A 24,068-nucleotide genomic window follows, 5' to 3' on the forward strand; every position below is an offset into this window, starting at 1 on the left:
ACAGCACACACACACACACACACACACACACACACACACACACACCCCGCACCGCTCACACAGCCACGGCTGCGTCGTGTTGTGTTTTGTTTTTTTCCTCAGTTCCGCTCACCGAGGAGGGAAAACATCCCCTAACTCATCAACTAGTGATCCTGAGGGAAACGCTTGTGCCGGCTCCCGCGGCACCGGGAAAGGCAGCGGCCGGTCCCCGCCGCCCCAGGCACCCGCGGCTCCGCGGCGACAAACCGCGTGTGGCACCGGCGGAGCGGCCAGGGAGAAACGAGGGGCAGCAGGGCCCTGGCTTGGCACTAGGGGGGGCTCCCGGTTTACTTTTTGGGGAAAAAAAAAAGTGTATTTGGTCAGGATTTGGTAAATCTGTACCCAACTATAAAATTAACATTTCCTGAAGGCACTTTTCGTCGCTCGTTCGCTGGTGGTTTTACAAATACGTTAATGATCTCAAAAGGGAGTTGTCGCAACAAAAGAAAGAGGGAAACCAAACCCGTTTCAAATCCCGAAAAGCAGAGTCTGTGGAAACTTCTCTTAAAAGCGGGGGAGGAGGCTGAGGCCACCTTCAGTACACCTAGAGCAGAAAATGAGACACAAAAACCAGCCCCAGAAAACCTTACTTGAATAATCACATTCCACACTGACAGATGCTCAAAGCTTTAAGGTACAAATGTCACAGCAGGGTTTTCAGAAGCCGTTTCACCTCTCCGAACACAACTGCTTTTAGCGAATTCAATAGGCGAAAAATTACATACTTTTTCCTGAGGTAAACAACTCTCATATTACTCTTTTTTACCTCTCAGTAGGATACTCTTTTTTCCTCAGCACCCAGCTATTAAAAGAAAACAAAATGCATTCAAATTGCAAACCTTATAAAGAAATCCAAACATTAGATCATATTTTCCATCTGAATAATACATCAATATCTTGAATTATTTAAATCTTAACCGAGGCAAACACATTAATTAAAAAAAAAAAATCACATTTAAAGCATTTATTTTGAAAAATAAAATACAAAAGATCATTGAATTTTAATTGTACATGTAATTTATCAACTTTTTTTTTAAATAAGATATTTAACAATTTCCACATGTGAATAAGACAACTGTTCCACCAAAAAAATCTTTTAGGACAAGCACAGACCACTCTTTTGAAAGCATCATATGTTTAAAACCAAACTGCTACGGGGAAAAAAAAGAAAATGAATCTTTGAACATGGAGTTTTGTAATCACGACAGAATAGCAAGTTTGGAGTCAAGCATTGCTTTGCATTTTTTAAAACCTTAAAAAAATAGTTGTGCGAATGTAATACAGTTCTACATTAACATCAGTGTTTTTTTTAAACAGGTTTACATGCTCTCACAACAGCAAAATTTTGAACAAAAACAGTATGAAATAAATGGGGAAGAAAATTCTGAAAAAAGCAGGCCATGAGCAGTACACCTCACTGATCTCAGTGGGACAGTCCTTGTAAGATCGTTTCCACTGAAAAGGCAGCAGTCTTTTTTTTCTAAAGAAAAACAAAAATAAAGTTATGTTTGAGTCTTCAATGTAATATTCTGTCATCCTTGACAACACTTCCTAGTTACAAATAATGCATAATTAAGAGTAATCTCTGTTTATCAAGGTAGGTGAAAAGTCACTGTCAAGACTAACCACAGCCACTAAAAACTTTCCTGTAAGGAACGTGGCTGCCTTTTTCTATCCTTTATCACTAAGAGTTACTTCTTGGACACATTTAGATGTTTTAAAAAAAAAATCTAACTGAATTTACAACTACATTCAAAATACTTGTGGAAGTGGGCTGCATTTACATGCTGAAAGTGTCTCTTTTGTTACAACGTACCAGAGATAGTTACTGCTGGGAAGTCAACAATTTGGTTTCTCAGAAACTCGACATCAGGTTTTACATTGAAAACTATTTAAAGATACAATATTTCTAAGAGGTAAGTGGCAAAATGAAGTAGATGTTTTAGCCATTTTAACAATGACTACATGAAAAGACTATTTGTTTCTCTATCGATTTCAGAATTAAGGCCTGCAATTAATCTTTGGAAAATTTTTATATCCATGCTCTCTAATTGGTATGATGCTTTTGTCTATATTTAGGGCTATACAGGTAGCCTCTGTAGCACCTATACCCACATAACAAATATCTATGCTGGGTATATTTGTGTGGCATGTTGCTTTTGGCTATATTTAAACTGGATGCATTTTGTCTCCTTTTGTTGTCAAGCTAGAACATTTGATAACACAGTGGACAAGTAGAAATCCTGGATTAATATAGTAAATCTTGCACCATTCATTCTTTAACTAGTCTGGAATTTACTGAGCTCCCTGCACAGTCTTACCATTGCTAAAATGCAGTTCACTGAAAATACTGGCTACGGGACATATTAAAACCAAATTGCACAAATCAGCCCATCTTTAGCAGTTTCCTCTATCTAGAAAGGGCAACTGATTTCAAAATGAAAGACAATTAAGAACCATCTTTAAAGCTTCACTATTTCATACATGTGCAAGTATGCCAGAGTACCGAAAGACACAGACGCTGAAATGAATAAAAATCTCTGCTGAAGAATGCCTGGACAAGCAGTGGTGTAGTTTTACGTACTCGTTTCAGTTTCAGGCTCTAAAATAGTGCTGACAATCCAATAGCATAGCAAATACTGAAAACTGTGATGAGCCATGTAGAACTGCATTGCGACTCAAAGCACCTGAACTATGCTTTTGTAGCTCTCACCACTAGGACTTACCTCAATGTCATTTTTACAGATTCTGAATCAAGATCCATATCTTCATATTTTTCTTACCCAGAATCTTACATGGAGTTATGTAAGTTTAAAAAAAAAAAAATCACCTTAACTAAATCGAGAAGAGCAAGTGAGCAGGACTGCATGCTCTTTTATTACCTCTGTGCAAGAAATATCCGTTGTATCTTCTATTCCATAGGTTCAGTCTGTCAAGTAAGTAATTAAAATGAAATTAGCTATTTTACATTAGAGGAACAAACATCATTATCAGCACCCGTCTCCGCACTCAAAATCATCTAGCTGTCTAGTTACATTAATTTTATCTTTAGTATAATCCTAAAGAACACCATCAATTTCAACTCCAGCATCAGTTTTTATGTTTTAAGCAATATTCTCTTACTATTTCACAGAGCTTATTTCTGCTTTTTAGATTATCTTTCTTTACTTTGGATAAATCCACTCCAGTTTGGTAAATACTGTAGTCACACCAAGCCAACTGTATAAATCCACCTCCTGAAATTTAGCAGAGTCCCATTTCGAAGTCTCCCTACCATATGGATTGAAAAAGGGCATTTACTAGTAACAGTGGGCCAAGTTCGTTTGATGTATCACAAGATATTTGGAAAATACAAACAGCACAATTTAACTAACAGATACTGCAGGCAGATCAAGCATCATTTATTTTGCTAGCACACTTTCTATACACAGTGTGCTGTGTTTTAAAGATAGCTCATCTCCCTGCATTTTCCAGAAATCCTTATCATCAATATTTTATCTCCTGTTCTGACAGAGCCTATGCTTGCAGCCATGTATGCTGCAACTTCATCTGTAGGGTTGCAGATAATCTTGAAATAACCACAAAAATTGCTTTTGAAAGCATGAGAAATAATTATAGCACACCTTCTCAACACAATTTGCTGACAATAACTTTTAAGCAGCACACATTTAAATAGTTGTCTTGCCGTAAAGCTGCATAGACACTTTGGCCAGCAGTTGAGAGTGAACAGCGCTGTGAGCAACTGCACATTTAGCTGCGTGGTGCCAAGTTCTTAATGGTTTTCTATTAGCTGAGCACAACTTGCAAAGCATGAGCACTAACTGTTCAAAGGGTGAGAGCAGGCAAACATCCAGTAGAAGAGCAAAGTCCACATTAGAGATCACACAAAGATTTATCAGAAAGATTTGGTGTCCACAACAAAAAGTTATATTCTGAAAACATGAAACAGACACTACAGCTATTCGACTTTACTGATCCATGTTCATTTTATCTTGACACGAGACTTCCTTTCTACTGTCTTCTTTGGCTGGAACAAAAGAAACCAATTTTCCTTTTTAATCAATTAGTTTTCGTTTGAATGAACGGAGTAAGTCAAAATGCTTTGTTTGCATGTGGTAGATTCTCCTGTGTATTCTTCAATCTCTACATCTTTTCCTAATACTGGGGATCCAAAGTCAGAAAAGCTTCTGCTCGTTATGTTGTTGTTGGTTTTTTTCTTTTAAAACTAATGACATTGCAAATTATTTTACTTCTTATAGGATACTTACATTCTAAATAAATTTCTGTACTGTATGTATCATTAAGGATGGGAAATCAAGTAGAAATACAAAGTAGTGCAAGCAGACATACACAATTCTGGAGGCAAAGTGCCCCTAAAAATGCTTTCTCTGCCAATTCTGGAACACTATACTCCTGTATATGCAGAAGGAATTGGAAAAAAAAACCAAACCAACAACAAAAAAAGCCCAAGTATTTCCCTACTTAGCTTTACTTGAACACACCCTGAGACAGTAACAGTGATGAGACACTTCCTGTTTTTTCTATCAAAGCACAGTGTAGAGAGCACTTTAGATGGCATTTAGACATTTACCATCAATTATACAGCCTACAAAAATTGATCTTTTTTTTTTTTTTATAAACCTAGTTGAACAGCTCTTACCCAAGAAAACAAATCCAATGGCTACATATTCTACTTGTTTCATATAAAATATTTCATTAAAGCAATATTTTTGTTATTTCTGTGACAAAGGCGAATTAGATTATTTTCTCCTTGTCTAGATTGTCTGCTCTGATTTTTCACAGCTAGATTAGCAGAGTTTAAATCTGCAAGGTTATGGGAGGGAGAATTCATTTCATTACACACTGGAGAGGAAAAAAAAAAAGTGAAAAAACATTCACACAGAGAATCCCTTCAAGCTACTGAAAAGGAGTACTCCAGCAGTCAGCTCCATGGAACAAGACCATCTTGTCTGCTCTGTTACCTTCAGGAGACACAGAAGAGCTGCCCAGTAGCAAGGGTGTCATCTTCCAAACTGAACTCCTATGTCCATAAACGGGCTAGAGGTTACAGACCCAAACCTTTCCACCACATCTGCGTGAGGAGAGGCCATGAGGTGGGTAACATGCCTCCCGCACATTCACATAGCTGGTGGGAAAGGCATCAACAGATCCTGCAGTTTAAGAGAGCTCCATGATAAGGATTTTGCTTTTTCAACCACTACTGCAAAGGTTAGGTCCCTTAGGTACCTGAGGACAATTAAGAACATTTGAAGGGTACCAGATTATGAATTCTCAGTAAAATATGAAGTTCAATAGCTCACTTGATTATTAAATCAACACATCATCACTACCCATGGCTGAAGTGGTTTTGTTTGTCTGATACAGTAGTATTTCTTTTTCAAAAATCTCTCATTACTTCTCTCTGCTCTCCATACTATAGTTGCTTTAAACCTTTCCACGCAAGGCAACAAAAGATTAAGCTTCTCTACAAATAAACTTTGCAGTTTGGTCTGCACAAAAGAGCATCAAACTCCCCTTGAGTTTCACAGCAATATTGAGTCAGCTCAGGTTTACAAGCACCATACTATTAACACTGGAGTTACACATACACTCAGAAGAGGCTTGGGAGTGCTGAATGCATGAGCACTAGAGATTAAATTTCATGGACAAAATACTCTTATAATCTCCAGTCACCTGTTCTCTTATGATCAAACAGAAAAATCAAATTTACGAAGTGGTTTATAAAGACTTGTTGCATATTAACTTGCTGCTACAACAGCAAAAAGGAAACTAAACCAATACTGTACCTGTGGCACTTCTTTAAGAAAGTCAGGAAGCTGAAATTCACCTTTATAGACCTGGGAAAACAAAAACCAATAAATTACTCAGAGCTAGCATTCACTACTGTGTGAAATGCTGAAGAGCTTGTTAAGGGGGAAAAAAAAAAAAAAGAGAGATTCTTCTGGGTTACTAGCATCCAATAATACTAAAACAGACTACTTGAACACAAACTATTTGTAAAAGCAAGTTTTATTCATGAAGCTTGGTCATCCAAAGCAGTTCTACAGCTGTATGCTCAGTCCCAGGCTTGCTCTGTACTCAACACTGACTTTGTTTGCATAAAAATGGCCAAATTATGTGATTCATATTACATTTCAAGTTTGCTCAAATTATTAAATCCCATGTAATCCATTCACTACGCTTTCAGAAAACTATTTTTTAACAGGATGATTACACTAGGAGTTGCTACAATACTTACTTTTAAAAAGTTTATATATAAAACAAATCTGTTGCTTCACATTTTAGTACCATCAACGACTCGGGTTCCCTTTGAGCTTAATTACAATTCATAACTGAAAGATTCTCTGTTTGAAAGATCTACCTGTCACAATCTCATGGACTGTGTCAGAACAGATATACAAGCCAGTCAACAAACAACATTCAGTTCTCAAACATTTGTATTTTACAGTTAGGAAGCTCAACAAATGTCACGGAACACAACAGTCTCTGGTGTGTCACAGCATTATGTACAAAATATTTATCATTCACACAAACAACCAATCCCATGTTACTATGCTGCCAAAGGAAAGTTGTGTTAGTTTTGATAGAATACATGGAGACAATGCACCAAGGTCTGAAAATGCCAACAACTTAAGTTTTAATTAAGTTAAAATGGCCAACACTCAAGGAGTGTCAGCGTGTCCTTCTACCCAATTTTACACATATCTGTCCCCTTATTCTACGTATCTACCTGGTGTAATTTTCAGGTTTCAGGAAGTTTATACATTTACTTTAATCCTTAAAGATACACAGATACCATTATAATAGGTACGGATGTATTACCAGCAATTTTCCCCAAGTACTCTGTGTCAGACCTTAAGTCACTCAGCAAACATGCTGTGTGAGATCAGACACCAAACTCCTTCCCCCACAGGCTGTAACCACGTGTCTAAAATCCCCAGTTTCTGGAGAGTGAACACAGGCTTCGATAAAGCTTAAGTTTTCCTTTATTATTTTCATAACATTTAGTCATTACTTTGCTTTTCATCTACAGAAATGAAAAAACCCTAAAAATCACTGGGATAATCCTTTTCTATTCAGAGTAGATTATCATTATAGGTCCCTTCCAACTGGAATAGTCTATTCTATACTAATAGACATATAATTTTAATAGCTTCATATACAAGTACAGGAGATCTCCACTTACTAGTAGGGCTGTCACAGTCAGTAGCTCTTATGATTATTAATTTTACAACTGTAGCCTCATTACCAGCCTGACTTCAGGAGAGTTTGTCCTTACCACAATTTCCAATCTTTTAGAGTATAATATTAATTCTGAAACAATGCTGTTTGGAAAAAGAGCAAGGAATAAATATCCTCAAACATACCAACAGCCACACCAAACAAGTGTTTCCACTATCTGACCAATTAGGAAATAAATTGGCAACGTATTGTCTTCTCTCTGGAGGATACTTCTTAAAAGCTGTTTGCTTCCGAGATTAAGCTGGAATACGTTCCAAAGGGGGGAAAAAGGTATTCTGTGTTAGCTTGTTGTTTGTTTTTTGGTGTTTTTGTTTTTTTTTTTTTCAAAAGTATACTGGGAGAGTTTTACCATCCTTTATACTGAACCAAAAAGACCAAACACTCTAATGTAATGAGTTCTTTGTAGTCTTGTGTAGCTATAATCATACAAAAATCAAAAGCCACAAACCTATTTAGAAGAATTCTATAAAGCCATAAAATGGAAATGGGGCTATTCTAAAGCCTTGCTCAGAGTTGTATTCCTTGGTTTGCAAATTGCATCAGAGGAAGAAGATTCAGGAAGTCAAGGGATGCTTATTAATAATATCCATTTTCTCTGCTTTCCTATGAATAGATGACCAGAATTACAAAGACATACTCATTTTGTCAATGTGCTGCAGTGGCCTGGACTGCAGCTGAGTCAGCTCAGAATTTCCTGTCCGTAAGACGCCTCACCCCACAACAGGCCGGCAGCGTTACACCATATGACTCATGTGGAATGGACTCAGGAGCTGGCAGTTCTTATCACCCTTTATTGCTAGGCTAAACGTATCCAAAGAACAAGGCTTCACTAAGTCCCAACATGAGAGTAGGAATTACTATACACATACATTGTGGAACTCTGTTCCTTCCGCTATTCCACGGTTTAGATAAAATAGAAAGGCTGATTCAAAATGACAGGCACAGCTCTCATTTATATTCAGCCAGGGGGTACTGTCATTCCCATGGAAACCTTAATGAAAGCCACACTGGTCAAAAATTCAGCGTGTGGCTTACTGGAGCCTAGATATACTATAAATATTTATAAATGAAGGAGAATATTTCATATTTTCAGCTTGTAACCAAGCCATTAAAATGCAGGCTGTGTTCTAGACAGCAGGAATGGAAGTTACAAATCAACAATATTATCACATCAAAAATTGCTACAGAACAACACAGGAACAAGAAAAAAAATGGTGTCTTTTACTAGACTAGTGTTGATGTTGGAAGAAACAAGCTTCTTCACTTTTTCTGGCAAACCACTACAGCCATTATCTGGGAATTCTTAAAAGCAGTTTATACCATTGTCATCATCAGTATTTTGTGACTGATTCGGAACCACAGTGATCAAAACTATGTCTGACTCTGGAAGCCTCCTTCTTTCCTTCTCCTGCCATTATGACTTGGTCTAATTTTTATACTTTGTACCTACATATATATGTCTGCTCTAAAAACTTTATCATCGTCATGCCCTTTGTAGGAACAGCATTTACTCCTAATAAGCATCCAACAGTGGATAGTCAAGGCTATTCATCCATCAGCAATATTAAGAAAAATAATGACACTAATGTTGTAGCCTGAAAAGATAAGCAAATGATTCAAGGGCATTTGATGATATATTCACATGAAATATCACAATTTACACACTATAATTTACACAGGCAAATCTAACCAATGACAGGCCCAAGAAGAGTAGGTTTAAGAGATAAGCATGCCTAATTTTGGTTCAGGACTGACATTATCTAGAATGTTGGTTTTGTCAAGAGTGAGACTGCACAGAAACTGGTTTAAAGTAGTTCCAAAACCAGTAAGTGGTCCCTTTTGAGTCAAAACCCAGGGATCAATGGCAATCCAGAAATCCTAAAAACAATTACTCCATCTGCAGCCAAAGAAATTAAGAGGTTTCAGATTCAAAATCCATTTCTGACCAATTTCTAAGTCTAAAACACATTATTCAGAGTGGCAGCAGAGGCACAGAAGCAGGACATTGGAATGATTTCCAGTCTAAGCAAGAATTCAGTAAAATTGAGCAGAAATGGTGTTTATAATTTCTAAGGGAATTATTTTGCAAGTCCAAATGGATTTCCAAAGGAGGGAGGAAGAGAAATCTGAGGTCTGTGTCAGTTTTCTGTTCAGTACTGGCAGTATTCAAGCTGTTCTATTAAAAAAAAACCCAAACCAAACCACATTTTTATAGTCAGCCTAAATGCATATTATTCTCAAAAAGAGATCAGAAAACAAGTTTCGCATCCAGTTGTCTGAGAAAACCCTTATAAATACACAAGGGAAACTTAAGAACAGAAGTGTAACCTATAATTCATCCTTATAGAAGATTAAAGTACTCCTTTTCACCCACTTTCAAGTCTGGTTTGGGAAGAGTCACATTATATTTGGTCAGTTCCAGTACACAGATATAATGGGTCTTTTTTTTCCCTAAAAGTTAGCCTGCGACTAAGTGTACTTGGGCTTGGTAGATTTTCAAAACATCAAAGTTACAGAGTACAAGGCTTTCAATGTTTAATTGTCATTAAAAAAAGTAACATTAGCAAAAACAGAACAGAGCCCCTTTCTAGAAACAATCCTTTAGTGCACAGTGCATGGAGGTAGTACCCTCATCTTGCTCTTTTAGACTTCTCGTAACTTTTAATGCAGCTTAAAGGCTTACACAATTCTTCACCTCTTTGTTGGAACTGTCAAGAAAGAGGACATCTGAGATGTAAATATTGACTCATTAGGAACAACACAGAGCAAGATTTTAGACAGGCGTATGAATGTCTGCCAAAAGGCAGCTTGCAACCATACCTAATTTTGTATTTTGTTCATTAATAGCTCTGTATGCCTTACTAATCATATATATGCGTAATTGCTTTGGAAAAAAAGGAAAGAGGGTATCAGCACCTCTGGAGAAACAGATGCAGTTGGGAGTCCACATACTGAAAGAAACACCCACTAAAGAGGGTATTAAACATTAAAGGGACACTGAGAAAGTCTGTGCTGTTGGTGATCACAAGACAGAAGAAATAAAACCTCCTATTTTTGTTTTAAAGATCAGGAAAAATGCCCACAAAGCCAAATGCCTTCATACTTAAGTTAACCAGTGTAAATAGAGATGTACAGCCTTGAGCTGCCTGTCGTTACACTACACCTCCACAATTACACATCTTTGGCAGGTCAAATAATTATTCTCATGCACTAGTATATAAATAGCATATAGTATACATAAATATACTTTGCACCCTTTATCATAGATTGTTTCTGTCTTTGTATTTGAGGTTTTAAAGTATTGAAATCATGATTGCCATGGATGTCTTGACTCTTTAACAGCAGGAGACATTTCCTCACAATTTAAAACAGGCATGGAACAGGAGTTAATAGAACTGTTTTTTCCTCTAGATGTTACTGCAGAAAATACCATCAACAGTACATAAACCAGAGACAGATAACAGCTTTCAGATGTGATTAGAAGCCGCCACACGTATTTAAACAGTCATGATGAAAACCACAGCTTTTTCTATAGAGTTCTGTACACTTCCGTGTCTCCATCTCTCCAGGGCAAGGAATATAACTTCATGAAGAAGTTAAAAGAAATGACTGGAATATGTATTCCAAGCATACAAATTCATTTAGTGGGAAGTACGTGCCAAAGAAAATCTGATGTAATATGTTACAGATGTGAGAGGAACCCACTTAGCCAATCATAACATAACAATAAGCCAGTTTCTACCGAGCATAAGTCAGAGTCCTGCACTTATGAGCTGTCCTCCGCTCACGGGACATTCTGTAAAATTGCTGGCAGAGTTTTAGGCAAACCCACAGTATTGATATGTCCCTATCAGACACTCTTGGAACAAAGAGTGATTCTACTTCTGTAATTCATCATAGAGTGACTGGACTACCAGTTCAGACAGCTTAATTATTTGCATTTTCTGCATCATTTGCAGACTAAAACTCCTTTCGGTTACAGGATGTTATTTTCCTTTATGTTTCGGATCTAGAATTTGTTAAAACTCCAGGTAGGGGAAAACAGTATCTGTAAGGAAGGGACTGTTGCAATCATTATAATAAAATTAACAGATCAGCAACAGACTTACAAGAAAAACACAAGACAGCACAATTCTGCAGTCACTGAATAACTAAAGGGTTGCCTCTGCATGTGACCTCCTCACGAGATCTGTCGAATAACACAACACTGTTCAGACCTTGTTCTCTCTGCTCTGCGTTCCTTAACTGACAAGATAAAGTGTCATAAAAGATAATATTATCAGGCCTAACATAAAACAGATAAGCAAAATGTTAATGGCTTTGTTATTGAAAACATCAGAAAAATCTGTTATACTTGTGTTAGACTGGCACTCTATAGCACAGGTGCTGCCAGAGATGTCTCTTTTTGTAACACCAACAGCACTTGAAGACCAGCATAAGAAGTGAAGTTAGCTTCACATTGTTACTCCTTAAAACAAAACCAGAACTAAGGTAACAAGCACTGGTTATATCTTATCATTTCTGTGCTGTGCTACAGGAGCATGGAAAACCAACCCAACCATTTTGGTGTCCTAGGCAGGTAACATTAAAGTGAAAAATCCAAATTTAGCAGAGGAGCACTGTTTTCCCTGCATTACCTACAAGCACACAGAAACTCCAATTCAAGCACTGTACTTTAGCTGGTGAGAATCATCATTTTGTTTCCAGACCGAAGAAAAATATTTAACCTGTGCATATGCAAGTCACCGGCAGGGGGACAGAAAGGGAGAAGAGGGGGAAAAAAACCACAAACAAAAAAAACCCCAAGAACAGGACTTAACTACTTAGAAAGCTTAGGTGAAACAAATATTTTGCACTGCGTTAGTCATTCCTTTCCATTTTTCCAGTATAAGCCCTTGTTTTAAGGCACCCTTACACTGCTGGCTCTTACCTTCGGGACTAACAGCAGCAGCTCTGAAGTTGCTGAACAGTATTTTCACTGTTAAGTCTAATTTGTAGCCTTTCCCAAGAAGTGATAGAATTTGCTCAGTGCAGTTAGTGCAGCGTAGTATAAAAGCAGTTCTACAAGCAACATTTAAGCATGTTTTAGAACACAGACATCGTGCAGTTTAAAGCTTGGAATCTTTTAAAATTATCTTCTACAAATGGGTAACACAGACTTTAGTCATAAAATACTGACCTCTGCATTCAAGAGAAGCTTTCTAGCTCTGAGTATGTTTTGCATCCTGACCAATTTTTATATTTTCACTCCACTTATCTTTATGATGTCTTATGTAGAATATAAAAATGTTTTTAATCATATAAAACAAGAACTCTCTGTAACAAGACCAGATTTGTTTGTTTCTTAACAAATCTGATAGCAATGAACTAGATGACACAGTGTTGTTCCCTCTTTAGGTGGAGCCAGAATCTCCCCTGACAGTGATTTCAGTGGCTTCCACCCTGTTATTGCAACTTCCACAGTCAATTCATGCCAGCATTATATAACACCCCCCCCAAAACTGAAAGACTCCCCCCCTTCAAAACCAACCCCCATCCCACAAAAAAAACCCAAAACAAAACCGTTCTCCCCACTTACTATTGCTTTCTGTTTGCCAGACAAGGGCAACTTCCTTCATCTGAAGTGCCAGCTCACACCATTTTAAATGGACTGAGAAAGTATGACAGTATAGGAGTAGCAAGTGTCAGATAATTCAACATTATTTCAAGTTAAGTCACTCTAAGGAGTTACTACACTACCACAAGACAGTTTGTCTTTAAAAGTCTAAACTTTATCTGTTTTCAATGAATAAAATTCAAATTCTGTATTCAGTTTAAAGTTCTCAAGAGACCACAAATATAACAGAACAGTTTTCAAGCACAAAGTGACACAATAAACTGTTACATGCAAGATTTATATACTTATTATGTACTGAAGAGTCGCTCTGGAAAGATTTTATTTGGACAGCTTCATCTCCAACAATACACCCAGTACAAAACTCTGTGAAAGACTATCCCAGGTGAAAAAATTTAAAAAGAGAACAAGTAGTGCTACAATAATTTAAAATTCACCAGCTAAGGGTATGCAAAAACACACTTGCCAAGTGCCAGCTCCTAGAGGCTAGAATTTTTTTTTGTTTTTTTTTAAATAAATGCCCTCTTCTCCAAGCTGCAGCAGCAAAAAAAAAATTAGCATAGGTTTATGGAAGAGAAGGGGAAACCCACAGGACAGCATATGCTATCCCTGATGGACAAAACCAACACATCCCACTCTTTCCCCCCCTCTCACCCCTTGCTGCATGTCCTCCCCTCCCTTTCCCCAAACACCTTAAAGTATTTCGATATATTGGTCTTCATCCCCAAACAAAAGCAAAATAAAGTGTGGGGAAAACAAAACAAAGAGTTCTTCAGAAGTGAGTCAGCCCTTGCTGATCACCAACGAGAATATTAGTTATTTCCAAACTTACTTGGTTTAAGGCCAAGCTCAGTGGCCAGCATTTTGGCAATCTATATGCACAGCGGCCAGGACGCCTGGCACTTCTAGAGAAGGTGACAAGCCTGCTATCCTGAGAATTAGGAAACTAAGCAGCAAACTGGTCTGGGAGTTGGGAAACCTTAAATGGTGAAACCCGAGGAAGTCAGGACATCAATGTTTCCATAGTCAAAGAGGACAGAGGACCCAGTGGTCTGAGCTGGGATTTGCTGGGAACCAGCTGGGAGGAAACAAAGCAAAGTAACTGGGGAGGAATTTAAGCATCCAAATGCAAACTCCAACATTGATGTGAGCCATCATTTTAAATGACTCCTTGGGGTATGCGACATTTTGAAAGCCTCATGTTTCTCCATTTTCAAAAGGAATATTGTAAGCTTTGAAGATCAGCCATTTTTATTTCTTTTGATTTTTTGGCTTTTAGTCTCTCAGGACACCTCCTTCATTTTATCTATACAAACCATGCATGTAGAAGTGATTTTGTTAAAGAATAATCGACTAGGAAAATATATACTGGGTATTACAATAAATAACAATTAAAATTATATATTGGGCTGTAAGTAAAACTATTAAATTTAAAAAAACAGTCAAAATATTAACAAGCATTCCGTATGCTTGCAATATTTGGATTGGGTATCTTAGCAGTAACCTCCAGTTTTTCAGGCTGATTTTAGCATTGGTAAACAAACTAATTATGCTTCAAAGCAAATGGAAAAGCCTCAATACAAGTAAGCCTTCTAAATTGGGCTTTAATTGTTTTAAAGGTATGCTTGTGGCTTTGCTTATTACCTGAATCTCTCTTGCATTTTGAAATGAAATAGATTTCAAGAAGCCACACAATAGTAGTGACTGAAATCCATACAATTTTTACAACTTGGACTGATCTTGCCATGCACTGGTAGAGGCATCAGAAAGGTCACCATACAATTCAAATAATTTTTTTTACAGTATGAGTAAGAAATAACCAACCTTAAATTATTGTACTACTACAAATACTTGGATCCAAGTCACTGTTTTATAGTATATATGGGTAGGTGCATGAGGATTTTGTTTTCAAGGCTCTGAAGTGGCATTGAACACCTTTTTTTTTAAAGGTGTTAAACTGAGTACAGAAAAGTTTGTTTGTGAGCCCTTTAAAACAGTAATTACCAGGAAACCTATAAAATGCTAACCACTACCCCTACCAGAAAAGGTGGGTTACCTTTTCCATGCCAAGCTAACAGCTATTAAGATAGTCAGGCTGCCATCCTTTAATGCATTGATTGTTTAATGACAGATTCCAAGGAAGGGCTTCTAAGAAGAAACAATGCAAAAATGTTTAGAGACTTCACAAAAAGATTTTTTTTTTTTTATTAGTATACCAACCAGTTTGTTGTTTTGGTTTGGGGTTTTGGTTTTTTTTGGTTGGTTGGTTTTTTAAATATCAGGAAGGCTAGTGAAAGACAGTTCTTAAGTTGATTAATTCAATTCTCCCAATGATTACTTTGCTGCAGCAGCAAAAGTCACCTTCTTTTAATAAAGTATACATTATCAAAAGAACGGAAGTAAAGAGTTTATTATTCTTATTTCAAACAATGGTAACAAGCTTTTCAATGGATACCTCCAGGAATAAACAGCTGTATAGCCTAACTCCTCAAATTCCAACAACATTAAACTCAGATTAAAAACCTAAATTTAGGTTAATCAGCACCAGACTTTCCTCCATATCTTGTTTGTTCTACAAAAGTCAAAGAATTAGAAAAATCTGATATACTAATCATCTTGGGCCACTTTCTATGGGCCACTTTTCAAATTCCACCAAGTATCTGGGGTATAATTTTGTGACAGAACTTCTACCAATCCTCACATATAAAAAGCTGAGCTCATCAATCCAGTTTGATGACCAGGGAAGAAAGCTAGCATTTTTCTACCACTAACTAGTTCCCCAACTACCTGGACAATTCTCTAGAGGTTCAGCTATACACACTAAAGAACACAGTTCAAGTCTGGGGTTGGGATAAAGGAAGATGAACCAAATTGAGGACAAACAGCTGGAGCCAGACTTCCAGTGCTCAAGGTCCCACCAAATTCTTCCTTCTTCCCCCCTCACAGCAAGGAAAACTTATTTCTAAGTATCAACAGGTATTATAAACAGACTTAAACCCCAAACAAAACACAGACTTCAATAATTAAACACACAAAAATGCCTTACCCTCCTCGTGTTTTCCACAACTTTTTGATCTGGCTTTCCATAATTTGGTGGATTGGCATATGGATCATAGCCCAGTTTTGCTAGCATGGGTGCAATCACAGGCATATCCTGCAGAACATCAGCAGGTATCTTCCCAACCCACTTTGACAGTGCTTCCACATTGACTGGCTTGATTACTTGGTCAGTAGATCTTTCAACCCTGTGGAGGGAGAAAGAAAGGTTTTATTTTGCATTCCAACCAACACTTGCTGTTTCACTAGCATGAAGACCTTTAGCTCATTTGGTTTTTTTTCCCCTTCGTCCTCAAAATTTCATGTTTCTACAGACCCGATTGGAAGTGAAGTTTTACTACATAAGGCTAAAATGAAAATAACTAGCAAAACATTCATGCATGCTTTCTGGTTTAGGCTTTCACACAGAATGTATTGAAGCAAGTTCTTTATGTAAAGACAGCAGTGAAAGCTAAAGAGCTGTTAAGTGAAAAGTATGCACACACCTACATATAAAGCTGTTTTCTCACAGGCATATTCCCACATTCGCTGTTTCGTTGTCTTAAATGTTCTTGAAAGTTGTATTCGAAATTAAAATTTATGTGCCATTTATTCCCCTCCCATACTGTGACTAAACTTTTTTTTTAATAACAGATACCTATGGAAATGACAGAAAGCTATAGACTGCAATAATATTTTTCATAACCATTCCTTTTACTGGTTGTTTGGTCATTACAGAGTTCTTAAGGGCAAGTGCATAATCGTAGCAGCATAATAAGTACTGTGTTTACAAAATAGTTGGTTTGTTGCTCACTTACCAGTCCTAAAGTAATTCTCATTCTTGCACCTCAGCTTTGTTGTGTGTTTTTGTTGAAGTTTTTTTTCCAGGGGAAGAAATTTGGCATGACTTTGTTTTCCCACATTCCTTGTTTCTGCACAACTTCTTTAGTGTGTTTATTTCTGAAACAAGCTAGCAGGGCTCAGATCAGGCTGAGTAATTTATAACTCAAGAGTTTTTACTCCGAGTAGTTTTTTTTTTTTCTGAACTCAGAAAGAATGCACATGCAATTTGGATGTCAAGGTTTATCCTTCTTTTAAAACAGACTAAAATTAGGTCTGCATAAACAAGTTGCCTAAAGGAGTATTTGCATCTGCATTGCAATACTGTAAGGTATGCCACTATATCAGTGGTTCCTGCTGGCTGGTTATACCTGCCTCAAATCTGGTGCTAAGCACACAACTGCCACATCCACTTGCTGCTATCATCCTTCCCAGGCTTTCTTGACATCCTAAAGAATTTTCATCTCAAAAAGCTCTACCACCCTGAAAATTAAACTGTTATACTTGAAAGTAGCAGTACAAAGTATAACACCAATACCTCATCTACACAAGGTAAAGAATGAGAACACTGAGATAGAATTGAATTCTCAAGTGGCTAATTCATCAGTAATACAACAGGTAGAATATGAGAAAACACCAGGAAAATCAATTGAAGTTTCCAGATACACTCCCTTTCTGAGTCCAGAAGCACGAACTGAAGTCAAATCACTCTAAAGGCTGACAAGAGTCAACTTACAAAGAGGAACATGTTTGATTACAGTTACCTAATTAACTTCATGAGTCCAAGAGGCTGAAGAATTGTCACACAGCAGACATACATTAAATCAACAGCAGGAGGCATCCCACTCAGATGGGATGCACTGTACTGTGCAGTGAAAGCCTTAAATTACAAACTATGCACGTCTGCCAGTCATTAACTCAATTTGATCTTAACACCAGGCTTTACCTTGTTACTCTTTTTTACTCATCAGCTCAGATTCTTCCAGGACAGAGGAAGGAAGTTAGTCATACAACGCTGGAAGGTCAGTAATTTAAGTACTTTAAACACAATCAACAAAGAACAAATCAGAAAGGGAAAGAGTCACCCATAGGGAAATTGTCTTGGCAAGCAGGGCCTTCACAGATTGCTGCAAAAGGTGTTTTAACAGAAGCTGATGAGCAAGCACCTAACAAAAAAAACTGTAAGACAACCCCCAGGTTTTTCAGTCTAACTCTCTTCAATCATCTTCAGTAGCTCAAACTGAAGGCAGGAACTCAGTGGGATTTCGAGACTAGGGAGTTGCGACCAAATTTCAGCCTTCCTGAAGGCTATTGGCCTGAGATCACAAGTCTGTACAGCAAACTAAAAAGTCTGGGCATTGCCTTTTTGATCCCTCTAATTACAAGATAAGCATCTGACTTCACATCAAATTAACAAGAAAGTAACTGTTAAAGAGTTGAGTTTCAGAAGTTCCAAGTGGCAAGGCAGAGGACAAGCACAAGAACAGTCAGGAGGAATCCTCAGAACCACGATGCCTGGTACCCTCAAGAACGATTTATCACTAGGTGTTTGAGAAGGGTAAGATTTACAGTCCTCTCCCTCTCAGAGGCAGCCAAGCCCCAAATCCCTTCACCAAAACCACAGATTGATTTGACCATTAAACATAAGTGTGATACTGTGAGAACTAGGTAATAGGCTTAGCTAATTACTTACTGGAACCCCAAAACAATGGGCGCTATACACCAATCAGGACCCCAATTCATACACATATGGATATCTCATCCTGAAGTAAAAGCACATTTAAAATGTGTATGTTTTGCTCCACTGTCATTTTAGTCTTTGGTAACAATAAGCTCAGCATGAAACACTTCCTGGTGATTAATAGCTGGCAAGAGGGAAGCAGGGAACTACATTTAGCTGCTCCTAGGCACCAGTTCAAAAATACGCTATACCACATTTGGTCTTCTGTTTAAATCTTTTTCTGTCCTTTCAGTTAGGGGAGGAAGTAAAATACAGTTCGCGGGAAAGATTCTTCAGATCAAAGAAGATCTGAGGAATATGGGGGAAGACAGACTGGGGACAGAAGGAAAGAAACACCCAAAAAAACAGAGCAAAACATGAAAATGTACCAAGTCTTGGCAAATTTGGTTATGTATGCATATGGCAGATGCTGCCTGGTCAGTGCTTCCAGGCACTGCTACAAAACCACGGGAACAGTTTCAGCTTTGAAAGCAGATGGTAACATGGAACACAGGACTAACCCCAAATACATCTACATCTGTACTAGAATCAAAAGAAATGTATGTATTAAAAATAGCATATTCTGAAGCAGTTTTGCCTAGACAGCTATTTTCATAATAGGCCTAATGAAAATTGCTATAAAAGGGTTGACATTTCTTTGCAACAGTGGTCACCACAGCTGTTTTCAGTTAGGAGGCAAATGCCAGAGATATATTAACAATACTAGTTATAGCATGTAGTCCAGCCATAATACATTCCATGAACAGCCACGTTGGCAATTACTTCCAACCACAGAAGGTTTCCCGCTACTACAAATGCTGTGGTGCACATCCTTAAAACCCTTACAGTGTTTCTCCTTGCAGCTGAATAAAAACCAAAATAAGAGGCAAAAACACCAAGTAAAACAGAACAACGGTGAGGCTAGGGCTCCATGAGTAGCAGAAAAAGCAGGGATTACTAAGCAAATGCAGAAGAGAGTAAGGCAGCCAACAGTTTCTTCAAATCAAGCAGCCAGGAGGACAGACAAAGTCAGAACCTTAAACACAGAGAGTCTAGTATCTAACATTTCTATTAACAGACTATTGCATAAGAGTTTCTGAATCTGGAATAAAAAGAAAAATGGAATCAGCTCACTGCCTGAGGAATTCTGCAAGCCACTGGGTGGCCAGCTCATCTCTGGAAGAGAAATAGCCTGCACGCACAACTTATATACAACTGAAAATAAAACATCTTATACTGACCTAAAGCCTCCCTCATCTGATACAGATTTCGTTTGACAGTTAATTTTTATTTCAGAAAATATATTCTTAAACATTGGCTTTCTGTTATTCGGTAATAACATCATTATTAAGATCTTTTAGCACTACTGCTATCTCTTTCTCAAAATGTTTTTAAATATTTGAAGACAACACACACTTCTCAGATTTCTTTTCAAAAACCCTCCAACAGTTAAAACACACCCAGGCATCTTATGTTGGACCTGACCTGAGCAGACATCATGCCTCTGAAGTGGATGCTGAGGCTGTCTGAAAGATCTGAAAATCTTAACGGTGAGTGGAAGATGATTGAAACAGGTTTCTCTGCACACTTAAGTCTTTTCACAGTATCACAGGCTTTGCAGATTGTAATTGTAGTTCATTTTGACTTTGACTTCAGAGGTTTTCTACCCTATCTAATACCTTGCAGACAAACAGGAAAATAATTTTATCTAGATCTTCATACTCTCCATACTATGCTACAGAGGCCGATGTGTTGGTAACTTAAATGGACATCACATTTCAGTACAGATTATTTGATACTACAATCTCCTCCTGCCAGTAAAAACTGCAATATAATTTGAATGTTCTGATTTTAATATACTAATTATGAAACAGCCTGAAGCACTTGGTAACAGACATGTGGTAAATTAAAGCTCTGTGAGAAGACAGAGTTACAATAAACAGCAGCATTTTGGATTTCCTTAGATTCTCTCTGAAGTGATCTTCATCACCAGCCTTTGGGAAGTCAGGCAGGAGAAAGCTACTAATCCAACTATGGAGCTCCACTGTTCAACGCGGTTGTTTCAACTGAAAGACAGTAGTATTCACACTGTGAAGAGCACTCGCCAGTAAACCCAAAGAGAAATTCTAAGTCATAAGAGAACAACATTGGTTAAACCTGACCCAGAGCATAACAGCCAAAGCCATAAAGAATTTTGCTGCAGCTGAGAACAAGCCAAATGCAACCTGATAGAAGGAAAACTATGTGTAATGCAAGGTGTATTTTGTTCAGCTGTCAAAATTTGATAAGCTGTGGCAGATTCTCAAGTTCTCAGTAAACTACCTAGCAAGCATCTTTTCAAAGAGTAAATTTTTCTGGGCAGTTACCCCCTGCTCTGGGCAAAGACTCCCTAGACAGACGTCCCCATCCACAGCACTCTTGCACACGAGAGGGCAGTGAGGAGCTGGGGATGCCAAAAGCAGGAGGTTTTAACTGGTACAAGGAAATCAAATTGCGAAATCTCAAGCTCTCCCTGCACAATTTCAATTAGTATCATATAAATACACAAAATGGACATCAAAGAGAATTTCATATTCACTGGTTTTTCCGCAGCACTTGAAAGACTGAGTCACTGAAATCATTATAAATTTATAAAGGTCTCCTGCTACTGAAAAACAAATCTCACCACCTATTTCAAGGGCATTTGATTAGATAAAAACCACCACAGACAAAACACTAATAACCCATTCTTTTTCCACTATTGCCAGAGCCTTCTGAAATAATTACTTTCACATATCATCTCATGAGAGATGATAAAAGCATAAAGAATTCTGTGAACAGATTGAAGGTCACAAGAACACTTTCATACTCATTTGTCTTAAATTTGAAAGTCTGAATCAAAAATAAACATGAAGCCACATTTTACTTTCAACCACCCATTTTCCTAATTTTTAGAAACATGAACAAGTATTCTCAACTCCTCACATCCCATTCCACCAGTTTTAGCAGGTAATATTACTTGAAACTGTATGAATTCAATAAGGCTACTGTCTTCCATCATATAGGTGTCCATTAATTTTTTAAAATGCTAATCTGGAAGCTGTAAGGTAGTATTTTATTGGAAATGACATTACGCATTGTTAGTTTTACAGGACACTTAACAGAACTTGGCAACTACCTATTTAGACCAGTAAAAGTGAGTTTACTCCCCCCTCAGCTGCCACTGTGAAGCAGTAACACGATACAGGTAACTAAAGACAAGTCCACATGCAGGTAGAGCTTGCAGAGACGTACAGCAGTACACTGCTTCAGGTTAATGTTATCAGAAGGCTTTAATCTGCAAATGAACAATAAAAAAAAAAAGGGTTGAGATGCCTTCCTGATGGCTCTGTGAACACAGTGGTGGTGGCTGTGTTTCTTCAGTGGGAACGGTGATGCAAAACCTCCAGATCGTAAACATATAACCATTATCTGAGTTTCAAGTTCTCTTTGTACCCACTGACTAATGATTCTATGATATGCTTTAATTCATATTCCCCTTCACTACATTAGAAAATCCACAGTCACTTCCCTAGGCATTAAACAAACAAAATCTCACAATTTTTTAAAACTGTAGTCTCTATCCAGCCCACATGGCTTGCTGTGAGAGGTGCCTGCATTACTCAGAAGCCCTTGACCAGTGACAAATACTCAAAAACCAGAAGCCAAGAAATTTAACTGGGCATGCCCTGCTGCTGGAAGAGGGCTTTTTAATCAATATTTTAGAAACTTCAACAAGACAATCTGCTAGATGTTATCTGCCATAGCAAAAATGGGAAGAGAGGTTCAAACATTCACGCTTTTTCCCTTCAATGTAGAGACTAGCCAGCTTCTGTATTTCAGCTGCAAATAGTGGCAAAGAAACCAGAGTAGTTTAACTGGAGAATGAACTTATTCTTTTCACAATACCTATTTAGCCTTTCTAAGCAGAGCAGATTTTGGTTTCTGAAGGTAGCTAAAATCAGGTGCACAGATGGTACAACAGAATACTGAGAGATTTGCTTACAACAAGGTTAATTTTATTCGAAATGCCTGTCCTTTTAGGAGCACATGCCAAGAGAAAAGCATGCCAATTCTGCTTTCTATTTTGTTGGAACTGCTTCTCAAGTTTCCTGGAAGAGGATGATCTTGGCAAACGTAACTCGAAGGCCATTCTTGCATTGACAACAATACTTAAAGTGCCTGAATCAAACGGGTGATCTTGCTAGGATGAATAACATCAGTCTAGGTAAAACAGACCACCTTTATTTCTGGGCACAAAGAAAAGCAAAGCTATACTGGAAGTGAGGCTGATACTAGAGAACCAAATTCAAGGTAGATTGACAATTAATTAAAAGTTCATTCATATGCTCCATACACATGTTAGAGGGACAGTTGCTTAGCGGGAGCAATCTGAGATTGAACAACATTAGTTAACAATTATTATTTTTCAGATAATATGCATCATAAATCAGCTTCCTGAGATATCACTAGCTACTTAGAAACTGAAACCAAGTTATGAGTAGTCTTTTATACGCAAAAATGTATCATTTTACGTCTTAGAACAATACAAGGTAAAGGAAAAAGGCTCATACTCACTTTGAAAGAGAAACACCCCCTGCTTTTCCAATCATTTCTTCATGGTGCAGCACTGCCTGGTTCCACGGGATGCGAAGAAACTTTAAGAGAGTTCTCATCCATCTTTCAGGATGCAATACAAGTTGTTCGTAATGTACCAGCATACACCTTTCAAAACCAACCTCCATACATTGGTTATACATAGTTTCTATAGCACGATTCCACTTGGTCAAGCAGTCCCTGTAGCTGTTCAGGTCAAATCCAGCTATTGTCACTTTTCTAGATATCATGGAATGCACTGATGCACGACCATCCCGTACCATTAGAAGAAATCTGGCATTGGGGAAAATTCTAGCAAGATAAGTTAAGGATTTTAAAGCAAAAGGATCTTTGTTACACAAATATGGAGCAGGCTCCCCATGTTTGACAATGATTTCCAATAAAAATGCTTGCATGGCTGAGTCCAGAACCTCATCTGTGACTCCAGCTTCATCCAGTCGGATCTTCTCTTTGCTTGATCTAGCCCACATCTGCTTAACTGCCAGAATTCGTGGGATTACCCTTGTCTCTTCTCCACATCGAATATCCGGATGGGCATCAAGCATGGCACGCATTAAGGTAGTGCCACTTCGAGGAACTCCTCCAATAAATATTAAAGGCATGTCTTTGTTGTAAGCAAAGGTTTTGCTTGCATTTACATTGGAAGCAGTTCTTACTGTGCTTCTCACACTTTCCATCCTCACAGGCTGACTGCGTTCTTCTATTCGATGGTGACACTCCATAGCGTGTTGGCCCAAATAAAACACTGTCACTGAACTGATCACCAGACATGCTAATAGCAAGTTCTGTTTGAGTTTTCCAACCATTTTGATAAAGACTGTCACTTCAAAATAAAGGTCTTCTATTTCAAATTATCTTCTAGTTCACATGCCATGGGAAGCCTAATCCAAAATAAATTAAGGTCTGGCAAAGGGGAAAAAA

The 24,068-nt window shown here is 37.8% G+C and overlaps 1 protein-coding gene across 12 annotated transcripts in view; it reads right to left on the minus strand.

Annotated features, from left to right (window-relative positions):
- Positions 1-988: 988 nt before the first annotated feature.
- TPST1 (tyrosylprotein sulfotransferase 1) overlaps positions 989-24,068 on the minus strand; it is a 42,695-nt gene continuing 19,615 nt past the window's right edge. For 9 of the 12 annotated variants that reach the window (XM_026861656.1, XM_026861655.1, XM_026861653.1 and 6 more), the window contains 6 exons: positions 23,109-24,050; positions 15,963-16,161; positions 5,847-5,897; positions 3,991-4,066; positions 2,923-2,968; positions 989-1,521 (listed from right to left, as the gene is read on the minus strand). In XM_026861656.1, coding sequence (XP_026717457.1) covers positions 4,022-4,066; positions 5,847-5,897; positions 15,963-16,161; positions 23,109-23,953 — 1,140 coding nt within the window. In that variant the 5' untranslated portion in view covers positions 23,954-24,050 and the 3' untranslated portion in view covers positions 989-1,521; positions 2,923-2,968; positions 3,991-4,021. Of the gene's footprint in view, positions 1,522-2,910; positions 2,969-3,990; positions 4,067-5,846; positions 5,898-15,962; positions 16,162-23,108; positions 24,051-24,068 lie in introns of all 12 variants that reach the window. The other 3 variants (XM_026861657.1, XM_026861658.1, XM_026861659.1) reach the window with 3 other exon arrangements.

Source organism: Athene cunicularia (genome assembly GCF_003259725.1).
Source record: "Athene cunicularia isolate RWA chromosome 19 unlocalized genomic scaffold, athCun1 chr19_part1, whole genome shotgun sequence".
In the NCBI taxonomy this organism is placed as follows: Eukaryota; Metazoa; Chordata; class Aves; order Strigiformes; family Strigidae; genus Athene; species Athene cunicularia.